The sequence below is a fragment of the Petromyzon marinus genome, chromosome 11 (assembly GCF_048934315.1).
Source record: "Petromyzon marinus isolate PM22_M1 ecotype Great Lakes invasive population chromosome 11, UKy_Petmar_22M1.pri1.0, whole genome shotgun sequence".
In the NCBI taxonomy this organism is placed as follows: Eukaryota; Metazoa; Chordata; class Hyperoartia; order Petromyzontiformes; family Petromyzontidae; genus Petromyzon; species Petromyzon marinus.
Window position 1 is genome coordinate 1,318,032 of NC_133677.1, and position 14,725 is coordinate 1,332,756.

The window sequence follows — 14,725 nt, forward strand, 5'->3', positions numbered from 1 at the left end:
TTCAGAGAAATAAATATCCGAATTAATGAACGTCAATTTTTTAATCGATTGTCCATTTTGTGTGGTGCCCAGACTGGCTAAGTAGCTGCCAGCGAATTAAAGCAAATAGAACGGAAACTCTGTACGCGTGATGCTTTCTTTACAATCAACGAGTCTAGAAACGTCTCTCACATCGTTCTAGCTTACCGGTGTGGATTTAACTTTTACCGTAGTTCATTTTCTTAATTGGCATATTCACACAACATGATTATTCCCCAAAGGCTCTTGGCGTATATGATGTAATTCCACGCATTTATAAACAGCTTCACGCGACACCCTGGGACATTGCCACGCGCGCCCCAGGGATTCCGCCTCGTGGCCACGGTCGAGGACCACTGCTGTAGACCGATCGTTTTTTATCGACTCGTTTGCCAACAAACCCTCTGTGTTCATCGACCAAACAGAACTTGGTCACTCTACAACGTTGCCGTACCGAGTTGCCCCATCGTTGCTCTCGGTAAACCAGTTGCTGTCGATGATTGTAAAGCAACAGTTGCCATTCTTAGTTCATGGTACGAAGATACAATGGAGGAAGTTCGTCGACAAAGAGGGTGCGACATGCACGCGATTTATTATCATTTCGGAGCTTTGTTACAGATCTGCATTGCAAATGAGCTGCTGTCAGTGCTGCGTTGCTGAACCGTGGATGTGTTCGCAGGGTCTGATCGTCAGGAGCTCTTTCTTCAACACCACGTCGTTTGAGTCACGACAGAAACTGTATCTACACACACACCGGGCAAGGCAACGCATTTCATCAACATAATCACACGGTGGCTAAGAGATGTTAACTACCTCGCTTGGTGTACAGGAGGTCGTGGGTTCGATCCCGACCCTGATGCCTGCTGCTGTATATTTGGAGTTTGCGTGTCTCTCTCTCTCATCATCATCACGGTTGCTAGGAGATGTTAACTACCTCGCTTGGTATACAGGAGGTCGTGGATTCGATCCCGACCCTGACGCTGCTGTATATTTGACGTTTGCGGTGTCTCTCTCCCCGTGGTCGCGTGGATTTTTCTCCGGGGCCTCCGATTTTTCCCTCCGCATTAATAAAAAAAAACGCGTTTAGATTATTTTGACTGCTATAACTTTCCACGTGATAAGCCACTTCGTTGAGATATCATTTGTGGCCAGGTCGCTTCTGTAAAAAAAAAGCAGCTATATGGCTCTGTGGGCTTTACCCGTTTAAACAAAAAAACATTAAACCTTAGTTTATTTAAGCAGGGCAACATAGAGATGATTCAGCAACATCCATTGTTGTGGTGAACTAACCCCCAACATCTCGGACTGCTTGGGTTGTTACCCGTACCGTGTTTCACCTGATGCAGTCCAGGTGTTGATCTGTACCACAATTATTCCCGTGCTGGCATCGTGTAGACCTTTATTGCGGGATATACCGCAGTTTCGAGAGACCTTGGCCGACAGAGAACTACGTCCGTGCAAAAGGCGGGGACCCTAAGCAATGGATGGGTCAAAGGGCCGTACAGGTCAGGTCCCTTTAAGGCAGAGTGAAAGTTGCATGTGCCGATTGACGGCAGAGTGTAAACAAAAATAGAGATCCCTTCGTGTTTTCTTTGTGACGTAGTTTTTACGAGCGCAATGTGGAGGTAACCGACTGTTGTCAGTGCTGCTCACGTTTGTTGATCGAACGGCGACTTGAGCTCGAGGCGGGTCACCCCCAGCTTGGGGCGGACGAGGTGGATGACGTTGTCATCCCACAGGAACTTCACCTTGGTGACCTCGCCCACCATGGCCTCGCTGTCCAGGGGGTACGTGTACGTCTTGCCGGGCTTCAGCCACGTCGCCGAGCTGTGGGGGAAAGGGGCCCGAGTTCGTGTAAACCCCGGTCTGTTGGGAAACGCGCAGGCGCGCTACGGAAGCACGTGACGTATGTATGAATGTTGAACTTCGTTTGCACCCTACGTGCGGGGCGGAAGGACAACGAACTAGCGAGTGTGTTGGCGTGCGTTTGTGACCTAACGGCTACTCACGGCGTCAGCTGGTGCTGGTGAGTGTTCCCGTTGGGCCCGTACAGAGCGATCTTAAAGATCCCTCTGACCGATTTGGTGCCAGACAGCGTCAGAGTCGCCTCGTAGCGCCAGCCTAGACACAGCACAAAACGTCGCAGCGACGTTCGCGCCTTGCGGTCAAACGATTCAACCTTGCCCACTGGCGAGTCGCTTGTCGTCGTTCAGGGTTGCCATTCCATTCAATGATCGGTTATTTTTGTGAACATTGGTGAATGCAGCGGCCACGAGTGGCTGCAGGGGTCACGTGAACATGGTAACGTACAAGTATGGAACGTTCACTCTTACACGGTTTCATGAAATGTTGTAGCGTCTGTGACGAGCATTAAGGTGGTGCACACACGACTCCTGTTTACATCCCTGAACCAGTTGTAGGAAATTCCACATTCATATGGCCGGGGGGTATTCATTTGCATAGGACGACGGCTGTTGACGTCCCAACGAAGTGGGACCTATATTCTTAGTTTTTTCGGTAAAGTCACGTTGAAGAGAAACAACAAAATAATAAAAAATATATAAAACAATATAAAATTCTCACGACGTTTCGACCATAACTCAAACGGTCATCTTCAGGTGTGTTGGTTTGCATAAATTTATTTTTAAACGGCGCATTTATTTATTTATAAAAAAACATTAGCGTCACGCGCAGCGATTTGGCAGTTTACCCAGGACTAGTCCATCTATATTTTGAAAAGAGGAGGGGGGAGACGAAATTTTTTATAATGTATGCTGTCTGAAAGCCACTGTAAGCGTGAACAATCAATTAAGAACTGAAATGGTTTATCAAATCTTTCCAATGATTGCTAAGATAGAATCCATCTTCTCGGTTGAAATTGTCTGTGTGCTTGTATATGTGGATAGCCTCATGAACGAATCTCTCATGGAAGCCAGATGGCTTACAAAGAACCTCTGTCTTGGAAAAGTCAATGGCATGTGAGCCTACTGAATTAGAACAATGATCTGCTACGGCCGAGGTGTTGGTCCTACCGTGTTTAAGGTCTGCTTTGTGTTCACGAATGCGGTCCGAGACATGGCGTTTGGTTTCTCCAATGTAACTACTACCACAGAGGCAACTTAGTTTGTAGACACCAGGGTATTGTATGTCCGGAATCACATCTTTTACAGACGGAACCAGATCACGGATTTTATGTAATGTGTTGAAACGGACCTGGATCTTGTGTTTATTCAAGATTTTGGAGATCTTTTTTGTGATCCCAGCAATGTAGGGTAAAGTGATGGTTTTGAAAGGCTCCTCAAGAGGGTTCTTCTTCATGGTTTTAGTGATAGCTTTGCGGATTGTATAGTCGGAGTAACCATTAGCCCTAAGAGCTTGGTGTACGTGCTTGAGTTCACTGCTTATGTGTTCCTGGTCGGATATGCATTGGGCTCTATGATACAGAGTCTTGATGAGAGAATTCTTCTGTGATGGACGGTGGTGGGAATCCGGTTTCAGATAAGCATCCGTATGGGTAGCTTTCCTGTAAACAGAGTGGCTTATTGAACCATCAGGTCTCTTTTTAATTAGGACATCCAAAAAAGGTATCTTGCCATCTATTTCGACTTCCATGGTAAATCTGATGGCTGGGTGTATGGAATTGATGTGGTCGAAGAATTGGTCTAAATAAATAAATGCGCCATTTAAAAATAAATTTATGCAAACCAACACACCTGAAGATGACCGTTTGAGTTATGGTCGAAACGTCGTGAGAATTTGTTATTGTTTTATATATATTTTATTATTTTGTTGTTTCTCTTCAACGTGACTTTACTGAAAAAACTAAGAATATGAATTACTGCAGTCACGAAAGCTTTAAATCAAAATTTAGAAGTGGGACCTGTTTTAATTGACTGTGGAGTGACGATGGGGCCGAGTCAATCCGCAACGAGGATTTGAATTCGCAAGCCCTCCGATTACGAGCCACTCGCTCAACAGCTGAGCCACCTGCGCTGTGAACCTGGTGACCAGTGTTGAGTTCACGGCAGCGGCTATCATCACCGGCGAGTGATGTCACTCTGACTTGGTGCACGTGTGGCAGGCAGCGGTGATGCGTGGAGCTCACGGGAGAAGTTCTGCTCCGCTCCGGTGTTGAGGTAGTAGATGTTGTTTATGGTCCCGGAGGCCACGGAGCTTTTGGATGCGAAGTAACCCATGCGGGGGCATCCTCCGCTTGGGCACGTGGAGCACTGCCCCTGTGGTGTGGACGGTGATGGTGGGCAGGCAGGGCAGTGATGCGGCAGGGGGGCAGGGGGGCAGGAGGTAGCCGGGTAGGAGGGCAGCATAGATGGTCGTGTATATGGGAATGGCGATGAGGTTAGCGTTAGGGTGAGAGGACAAACGAGGAGCAATAGGAGTATCACTCCCTTCGGTGTCTCCGCATATGAATATAATTATATTTAAATCCAACAGCATATGGGGATTGTTGAAGAGAAAAATATTTCTGGCGCGCAGTACGCGACATGGAGTATGCCCCTCAGTATGGCCGTGGTTGTTACAGGAGTTACATTCCACGTCAGTCGCACAGTGGCCCGGAAAATATTCAATGGGAACTTCGCCCTGGCGACGCCTGAGCGTGTGCGCCACCAGGGACACACCGACGCCGGTGCTCTGGAAGACAATTCCGTCCTCCCGGCACACCACATCAAGTAAACCTCCCTAGCACGAGACCTTGTCGAAGGCGTCGTAGTCGCTGCAGGGGAATCCGACGAAGCCGTCCTCGTTCGTCAGCGACTCCGTGAAGTACTTGTAGGCACGGAGGTGGTTGCACGCAACAAAGTTTCTGGTTCCTGGCGACGGCAACGCGTTGCGAGCAACAACTTCACGGGGATCCGGGCCGCGCGCTCTGTGCGGGTCAGGCCAACGCAAGTTAAATTGTGGTTGTCGTTTTTGCTTTGGTTAGTTTGCACATCCCCCTCCCCTCCTCTACAATGTCACGCAACTGCTGCCACTGCCAAGGGTCTTGGGCTGTGGTTTTGTCCTCACAGTGGAGCTGCTCAGCTCAGAGGAGCTCACCAAACCCCACGGTCCTCAGCAGCTTGAACCTCACAGTAGAGGAGCACGAGGTGAGGCGTACGCTGCGGGCCGTCAACCCGAGGAAGGCTGCGGGACCTGACGGCGTCCCGGGACGTGTGCCGAGGGACTGTGCTGACGAGCTGGCTGGAGTCTTCACGAGGATTTTCAACCTGTCTCTGGAACAGTCCACAGTACCACCCTGCCTAAAGTCCTCCACCATAGTCCCCCTGGCCGAAAAAAACCCCACATTTCCAGCCTCAACGACTATCGGCCAGTAGCACTGACGCCAGTGGTGATGAAGTGCTTTGAAAAACTAGTCCGGAGTCACATCATTGCAACATTGCCCCGAAGCCTTGACCCCCACCAGTTTGCCTACAGAGCGAACCGATCCACGGAGGACGCCGTGGTTACAGCACTACATGCTGCACTGTCACACCTGGAGCAGCAGGGGAGCTATGTGCGGATGCTCTTCGTGGATTACAGTTCTGCGTTCAACACCATCCTGCCACATAAACTGGTGGTAAAAATGGGCGACCTGGGGCTTCCACATTCCACCTGCATGTGGATACATAGCTTCCTCTCGGGCCGCAGACAGAGGGTCAGAGTGGGCCGTCATACATCCACAGCCCTGAGCCTCAGTACTGGCTCCCCCCAGGGCTGTGTAGTGAGTCCCCTGCTCTACTCCCTCTACACACATGACTGTGCCCCCGTCCACCATAGTAACACCATTGTGAAGTTTGCTGATGACACCACAGTGGTGGGGGGCATCTCTGGGGGGGATGAGTTTGTCTACAGGGACGAGGTGGAGCGGCTGACAGCATGGTGCAGGAGCAACAACCTGTCCCTTAACACCGCAAAGACCAAGGAGCTCATAATAGACTAGAGGAGAAAGAAAACGGACACTCCACCACTAACCATCAACGGGGACTGTGTGGAGGGGGTGGCAGACTTCCGCTTCCTGGGAATCCACATTGGGGAGGGCCTGACCTGGAGCGCCAACACCTCTGAGCTACTGAAAAAGGCCCAGCAGAGACTTTACTTCCTGAGAATACTCAGGAAGAATAACATCATACAGAAACTACTGGTGTCCTTCTACCGAGCCTCCATCGAGAGTATTCTTACATACTGCATCTGTGTATGGTACACCAGCTGCACAGTGGCTCAGAGGAAAGCGCTGCAGAGGGTCATCAACACGGCCCAAAAAATCGCCGGGTGCTCTCTCCCCACATTGGAAGAACTGCACAATTTCCGTTGCATCGAAAAAGCGAAGAACATTATAAAGGATTCTTCTCACCCTGGACACTCTCTGTTTGAGCCGTTGCCATCAGGCAGACGATTCAGATCAGTCAAAACAAGGACAAACAGATTCAAACACAGCTTTTATCCTACAGCAATTACCACACTCGATACTGCTAATTAATTACGAAGTAATACTGTATACAGTTGTCTGTAAAATAAGGATGTGCAATGATAAAATTTACTTTTATGTGGGTATGTGGGTATACTTGGGTAGTTTTTATATATAACATTTATTGATTATCTTTTATTTTATTTTTATTTCTTGTTTTATTTAAATTTATGAATAATGTACTGACTGGTGAGCACTTTAAATTTCGTTGTACTGGTGACAATGGCAATATAGGATCTATCTATCTATCTAGCAGCAGCTGAAATGATCAAATCCGAGTCTAACAAGATGAGAACTCAAAGTGGGCCAGGATAGTTTCGTTTGAAAGAACGAGATAAAAAGCGATGAAGTTGAATTACGAAACAAAAGTCAAAAGTGGTTTTCTGCTCAAATGAGCATTAAGGTTGGTGCTCGTTTATAGTCGTGAACCAGTCGTGGAAATTCCACGTTCCTATGGTGGGGGCGAGTGTCTCCATAGGAAAACCACTGTTGACTTTCCTCAGATAATAGTATCCATTTTATGCAACCCCGGAGGGAGGGATGATGGGCTGAGTTAACCCGCCACCAAGATTTGAACTCGCAAACTTCTGATTGTCAGCCACTCGCTTTCCTGCTAAACCACCATAGAGTAATTTAAAAATAAAAGTAACATCTGAAAATCTTTAAAATGCAACCAAAAATCTCGACTGTATATAATAATTAATCAGAGTGAGCGAAAATCTGGTCTTGGGTGGTATCCCAGCAGCTGATTACCCAGGGTAAGGTAACCATTACCCAGGGTAAGGTAACCATTACCCAGGGTAAGGTAACCATTACCCAGGGTAAGGTAACCTTTACCCAGGGTAAGGTAACCATTACTGCTGGCGCACAGTTCTCGACTTGCCTTCCCAGATGCCGTTGATGTCGATGATGGTGGAGATGATGTTCTTGTCACAGCCGGGCATCTCCTCTCCTCCGTTGGGATAAAAATCCAGATGCCCAACCGGCTGCTTCATGCCCATCCCTGAGACAACCATCATCACCATCATCACCATCAGGATCATCACAAGAGTCATCATTACCACCATCAAGATCATCTCCACCATCATGATCACATAAGCCATCATCACCACCGTGACCCTCGTGATGATCAGATCAGCACTGACATTCAACACGCAAACTCCGGTCATCCTTGCAGCGGCTCGTGGCTAACCATCGAACAAAGGCGGTGGTCACTACATCGCGCGCTTTCAGATGCGCTTCTGCGGCCGTCTGGAACGCTCTTCCTTCCGGTATTAGGAAGCCACTGGAGCTATGTACTTTTTAAATCATCTGGATTGAAAAGTAATTTCTTTAGAACTCATTTTTGCGTTGAGTTTGTTGTCCTATGGATCTTTCGGTAAAGTCACGTAGATATATAAAGATGATAACAATATAAACGAAGTGAATAAAAAATAATAAAAATATCACGACGTTTCGATCGCAACACAAGCAATCGATGATTGCTTATGTTATTATTTTATTGTTATTTTTTTATATCTACGTGACTTTCCCGAAAGAACCAAAGAATATGAATTCCTGCGGTCACGAAAGTTTTAAGTACAAATTTAGTTTGTTGTCCTTCGCTTGCACCTCCGATTAGCACGGTCGACTACGTACGAAGTTCACCATACACACATCACCATCATCATAATGGTACCGACATCAACATCACCGCAACGTATTGCTACCACATCGGCATTAGCGCCAACACCACCACCACCGCATTCACGCCAAGGTCACCAACAAAAAACCCTCAAATGCTCTCCGTGCTGTACAGCTCTCCGAAGATGGCCCGAGGAGTGAAACGTTGGACATCGGGCCGGAATATGCGTGGTCCTAGCAGAAAACGCAACGGAGGGCTGTAACCTGGGGTTGCGACCTCATGAGTGTACTAAGAGATGGGACTATCGTGGTTCTGACAACAGTCATAGCCAGATGGATTCCGAAGGTAATTCTTCAGGGACGCCTTAGAGTGGACGGTGGCAGTGACCATACTCGCGTTGTGTGGAGATGCGAGCGACATTAGTGACGTTAACTAAACCAGAAGGGAGCCCAAAAGTTCTGGTTCACTTATATGTGTCGTGACTTGTAGCGTCACTACTGTGTGCACACACACACACACGCGTGTGACGTCACTATGCGGGGGTGGGGGGGGCGTCACTACCACGCGGGTCTACACACACACATGACGTCATCCCGTCTGGAGGCGGGAATGACGTCAGGGCCGGTTCAGGGGATCTGGAGGCCGTGGGTGAGGGCCACGGGGGTTGTGTAAGGCCGTGGCACTCTGAGTGAACCCTGCTGGACACGTGACCGGATCGAGGTGGGGGCCGGGTGCCCCGGGGCCACCTTAGGGGGCCACGTGGACAGCCGAGCAGCTTCTCGAGAGTTCTCGAAGATGGGCGTGGCCGGGGTGTGGCCCGGACACGCCGAGGCGCATTGAAGCGGCCTCCTCAGCGGGTTCAAGCCTCCAGTCAGCGGACCAGCCGGCAGCCCTCCTGGCTGGGTCACGCTAGTCGTATCCGAGTCAGTGTTAGTGAGTGATGGTGTGTTAGCGAGGATAGGTCGGTGGTCACCACCCTATGTTAAGTGTTTCGTTGAGATAACGATAAATAGTGTAGCCTTCCAAGAGTTGCGTGTGCAACTATTTCGAGCCCATTACAAATGGAAAAACAATGATCGAGACATTCGGGAGAAGTGTAGTGAAGCTGTAAAAATACAAAAGTTGTGTTCTTCAAAATAAAGAAGATGTGCACATAAATTTGAAACAATTTAATGCAAAAAATTGCTGTTGAAGCTGCAAATGAAACCTTTCCTAACGTGCGACTGAAAGGGTGTAAAGAAACGGATGACGGAATGTGTGCGCATGGAAGAAGGGAGAAAATAACAATAATGAGGGCGATTACTGGGAAAACGTGTACAGGTGGCAACACGGCAAAAACCCCACATCGGCAAGAGGCGGGGGGGGGGGGGTTCGAGCTTCACCCATGTTGGGGATCATCGGAGCGGCGTCCGTGTGGATGGCGTCCACGAAGGCGGCGTCGGAGGGGTCGAGGCGGACGGCGACGTCGCAGTTCTGGAAGTACGGCTCGGACGGGTCCAGGCCTAGGGCACAGAGGCAAAGATCACCCGTGTACTCTTTGGTTCTATTCGGTAAAGTCACGAATAGAACCAAAGAGTATGGATCCTTGCAGTCACGAAAGTTTTAAATCTAGAATCACCCGTGTAGCTCACGTGGATGGTCGGGGCAAGTGCTGCCAAAAGGAGCGCCTACGAAAGGCCGGTAAGGGGCAGCACCAGACCTCCGCCTGTTCTTGCCTCCCCACGGCTGATGTTTACGCACACGTGTGTATGCACACACGTGTGTACGCGCACACGTACGTACGTTGAATGTCTTTCGCACCGTACGTAGCCAGCCGTGCCAATTTGTTCCAGGTACTCGTTTCGGGATGAGCACGGAGACCTCGTCACAAGACCTCATCATCAAGTGGAGTAGGAAGGTGGATTGGGTGGTTAGGTAAGTAGGTGAACAAGTAGGTAAGCAGGTAGGCAGGTAGGAGGGAAAGTAGGTTCGACTCACCTGGTTAGTACGAGCCAAGTAGGTGAGCTGTTATTAAGTAGGTAGTTAGGTGGATACGTACAAGGATGGATAGGAAGGCAGGTAAATACGTAAGTAGGTAAGAAGGTCGGTACGCGGGCAGGTAGGTAGGCAGGTTATCAGGTAAGCAGGCTGGCATGTCAGTGAGTAGTTAAGTAGATGAGTAGATAGGTTAGGTAGATAGACTGGTGGGTAGACAGGTGGGTAGACATGCAGGTTCTGTGCCAGGCACCGGTGATTCTCCCGAGCCGGGGCAGGCGTTGGCCGGCCTCGGCGGCCGCGTGCGCCCCCAGGCTGTGTCCGATGATGTGCACGTCCTCCTGGCGCGCCCCGTACTGAACCTGCCACCACCACCACCACGATCCCTCCATCAACATCGTGACTCTCGCGGCTCGCGACATGCACGGCCACCCGAGGGTCGCCGTGCCACCAGGCTGGCACCGTCAGATCGGTCCGCTTCAGAACCGAGCCAAATCTCGGTTCGGCGGCTGAATCCCGGATTCGAACGCAAGGATTCTCGGCAGTTGCCGGCTCGGCGTCTCTGACCTCCGTGCCAACGAGTCACGTGGCGCGCTCACCTCCATGGTGTTGACGAGCTTGGCTATCTCGGCTCCGACCACGCGGATGTTGTTGGCCGCCTTGGTGTAGAGGGTGCGCGAGCCGCCCTTCCAGTCCACGGCCACGCAGTTCACGTCGTCCACCCCCACGATGGCCTGCGATGCGACAATTACAAAGCTGTGCTGGAACGATCGAGAAATCGTCGTCGTCGTCACGGCGGGGGTACGCGTGCCAGGCTGGACACGGATCGGAACGGGGACGCGCGAAGGCGCGGCTCTCACCCGTATGCCTCGCGTGCACGTCACGTGACCACTACTGCATGCACAATCATGTCAGCCTTGTCTAGACCACCAACTCACGAACGGGCGGGAAGGCGCGGCTCCCACCCGCAATGCCTCGCGCGCACGTCATGGGACCACCACGCACGCGTAAACGATACGCGGACACTCAGATGGATGTGGACACACAGGAGAGGTGGACGCTTGGCTGGCTGGCTGACGCACCTTGCACATGTCCTGCACCCAATCCTCCTCGCCATGGTCGGTGAACCCGTGCACCACGAACGCCGTCCTCTTGCCGCTGCCGAAGTTGGAGGCGCCGATGGTGGACGGATCGCGGGATTTCAGTTCCTGCGGGCGCAGCGCCAATGGGGTCACGTCAGGGTGAGTTTCTGCACAAGCGAAGCGTTTGAGGCATCGGTGCTCTCCCGCTTACAGCCCCGCAGAAGTAGTGGTGTAAAGAACGTTCCAGTTGGACGAGCACAAGTGGCCGGTGCGTGTACATCGAGGTCAAGATGTCATCGTGGACGAAGCTGTTGGTGCCGCCACACCTCGCCAACGGTGAACATTCATCGTCTCTGTGACGGGGGTGAGGATGCGCACGGGACAACCCCTTGCAACTTTCCCACTAAGTGGTGCAATTTTATCGACCGCGGAGGAATGATTGGTTGAGTCAACTCCCGATTGCGAGCCCCCTCGCTCGATGCTGAGCCGCCTGGCCGGATTCAATTTCCTGGTGTGCGTGTAGAGAGCCCTTGCTTACTGGCCTCGGCAGTTTCCAAGTGCCTGACATCTCGTCTCTCAACCATTCCAGTTGCCCTACTGCAGTTTAGCCTACGGGACCCCCCAGTGGCAGCTGCCCCTGTGCCGGCACAAGGTGAACATGGCACCAACCTGCCAGCGGGCATCAGTCTACCAGCTGGAGCCGATGGGACACAATGATGGGAGATGATGAGACACAGTGGTGATGGGAAAATTATGGGGCATGTGTACGATGGGTGACGGAAAAGTGAAGTTATTGGGAGGATACGATGATGGGTCATGGGACGATGATGGAACGCATCGTGACGGGTGATGAGACATCATGACGGGTGATGGGACACTGTGACGGGTGATGGGACACCGTGACGGGTGATGTTCTCACCTGCCAGGTGTTGGGGTTGGCTCTGGTAAAGAGGAGGAAGCGAGTGTTGATCTTTTCGGGGCTATCGGGGAGCTGCTTGATGGGCCTCTCTCTGTAGCCCGAGTAGGGGAAGTCGTCCGTGAAGCAGCCCAGGTCGTAGCACACCTGACTCGCTGCGCGCAGCAGAAGCATCGTCGTCACCAGTCATCGTCATCGTTGTGATTACGATCGTCTTAAATATCATCGCCATCTTCGGTAGAGTGTTGTTGTTATCGTTGCAATGATCGTAATCATCAAAATAACTCATTACCATCACTTTCGTCGTCGTCTTCATCATCATCATCGCCATGATCACCATCGTCATCATCCAGTCATCATCCTTGTCGACATTCTCACTGTAATCATCGTGGCTGCCACCGCCACCCCCCTTCCCAAATTGAAATCCCCCCCCCCCGCCCTCACCTGTGTGTGCCCAACGCTCTCACCTGTGTGTGCCCCACGCTCTCACCTGTGTGAGCCCAACGCCCTCACCTGTTTGTGCCCCACGCTCTCACCTGTGTGTGCCCCACGCTCTCACCTGTGTGAGCCCAACGCCCTCACCTGTTTGTGCCCCACACTCTCACCTGTGTGTGCCCAACGCCCTCACCTGTTTGTGCCCCACGCTCTCACCTGTGTGTGCCCAACGCCCTCACCTGTTTGTGCCCCACGCTCTCACCTGTGTGCCCAACGCTCTCACCTGTGTGTGCCCAACGCCCTCACCTGTTTGTGCCCCACGCTCTCACCTGTGTGTGCCCCACGCTCTCACCTGTGTGAGCCCAACGCCCTCACCTGTTTGTGCCCCACACTCTCACCTGTGTGTGCCCAACGCCCTCACCTGTTTGTGCCCCACGCTCTCACCTGTGTGTGCCCAACGCCCTCACCTGTTTGTGCCCCACGCTCCCACCTGTGTGCCCAACGCTCTCACCTGTGTGTGCCCAACGCTCTCACCTGTGTGTGCCCAACGCTCTCACCTGTGTGTGCCCCACGCTCTCACCTGTGTGTGCTCTCACCTGTGTGTGCCCAACGCTGTCACCTGTGTGTGCCCAACGCTCTCACCTGTGTGTGCCCAACGCTCTCACCTATGTGTGCCCAACGCTCTCACCTGTGTGCTCTCTCACCTGTGTGTGCCCAACGCTCTCACCTGTGTGTGCCCAACGCTCTCACCTGTGTGTGCCCAACGCCCTCACCTGTGTGTGCCCAACGCTCTCACCTGTCTGCTCTCTCACCTGTGTGTGCCCAACGCTCTCACCTGTGTGTGCCCAACGCTCTCACCTGTGTGCTCTCTCACCTGTGTGTGCCCAACGCTCTCACCTGTGTGTGCCCCACGCTCTCACCTGTGTGTGCCCAACGCCCTCACCTGTTTGTGCCCAACGCTCTCACCTGTGTGTGCCCCACGCTCTCACCTGTTTGTGCCCAACGCTCTCACCTGTGTGTGCCCCACGCTCTCACCTGTTTGTGCCCAACGCCCTCACCTGTGTGTGCCCAACGCCCTCACCTGTTTGTGCCCCACGCTCTCACCTGTGTGTGCCCAACGCCCTCACCTGTTTGTGCCCCACGCTCTCACCTGTGTGTGCCTCACGCTCCCACCTGTGTGCCCAACGCTCTCACCTGTGTGTGCCCCACGCTCTCACCTGTGTGTGCCCTACGCTCTCACCTGTGTGTGCCCCACGCTCTCACCTGTTTGTGCCCCACGCCCTCACCTGTGTGTGCCCCACGCTCTCACCTGTGTGTGCCCCACGCTCTCACCTGTGTGTGCCCCACGCTCTCACCTGTGTGTGCCCCACGCTCTCACCTGTGACGACAGTCGCCACACAGAGGCCTCCCAGGAGAACCGCGGTCCACATCTATGCGTGAAGAAGACCACAACTCCACATGGATGCTGCTTCACGACGCTTCACGATACGATATTGGATTTCACTATATGTTATTAGATGTCACGATCCGACGATTATGGCTATGCCAACGGTATATCTTGCTGGATATGTGCAAATAACGAAATGTTAACTACTTCGCCTGGTATACAGGAGATCGTGGGTTCGATCCCGACCATGACGCCTGCTGCTGTATATTTGAAGTTTGCGCGTCTCTCTCCGTGGTGGCGTGGATTTTTTTTATTGGATTCTCTGGGGGTTTCCCCTCTGCATTTAGAGTATTTGGCTGCTTTACATTTCTACATGATAAGCCACTTCGTTGAGGTTTAATGTGTGATAGCCACCAGGTCACTACTGAAAGAGAGCTGGATAGCTGTGGGCCTTACCTGGTAAAATACAATTAGGTTGTAGTGTTTTGATTTAAAGCTTTCGTGACTGCAGTAATTCATATTCTTAGCTCTTTCGGTAAAGTCACGTTGAAGGGAAACAATAAAATAATAAAATATATATAAAACAATAAAAATTCTCACGACGTTTCGACCATAACACAAACGGTTGTAGTGTATTTACGCAGGCCAGTGTAGTGACGCGTGGTTAAATGGGGAAGCCCTCAACCTCGCACAGGTAGAATCAACATCACGCGTTTTGAGTATGTGGCTGTTACAAATGTCCACGTGATAAGCCACTTCATTTGGGCTATCATTTGTGGCCAGGTCGCTTCTAAAAATTGTTTTGCTACTTAGCTCAGTGGGTATT

General features: G+C 51.5%; 1 protein-coding gene across 1 annotated transcript; it reads right to left on the reverse strand.

Moving 5' to 3' along the window:
* Positions 1–1,649: 1,649 nt before the first annotated feature.
* Positions 1,650–13,966, reverse strand: LOC116941466 (pancreatic lipase-related protein 2-like). Its single transcript, XM_076066265.1, has 11 exons — positions 13,891–13,966; positions 12,081–12,232; positions 11,162–11,287; positions 10,679–10,813; positions 10,333–10,441; positions 9,488–9,607; positions 7,365–7,484; positions 4,729–4,847; positions 4,124–4,253; positions 2,028–2,139; positions 1,650–1,845 (listed from the first exon to the last, which is right to left on the reverse strand). The coding sequence occupies exons 1-11, from the start codon at positions 13,940–13,942 to the stop codon at positions 1,668–1,670; spliced, it is 1,353 nt and encodes a 450-aa protein (XP_075922380.1). The 5' UTR covers positions 13,943–13,966; the 3' UTR covers positions 1,650–1,667.
* Between the last annotated feature and the right edge of the window lie 759 nt (positions 13,967–14,725).

What these genes read in the sequence shown, in the direction of transcription:
- LOC116941466 (XM_076066265.1), bottom strand. Translation starts at nt 13,942, where the DNA reads ATGTGGACCGCGGTTCTCCTGGGAGGCCTCTGTGTGGCGACTGTCGTC. An exon ending in TGTGGCGACTGTCGTCACAG is followed by an intron (nt 12,233 to 13,890) that starts GTGAGAGCGTGG and finishes TGCTGCGCGCAG; the next exon opens with CGAGTCAGGTGTGCTACGAC. An exon ending in CCGGCTCGGGAGAATCACCG is followed by an intron (nt 9,608 to 10,332) that starts GTGCCTGGCACA and finishes TCTGTGCCCTAG; the next exon opens with GCCTGGACCCGTCCGAGCCG.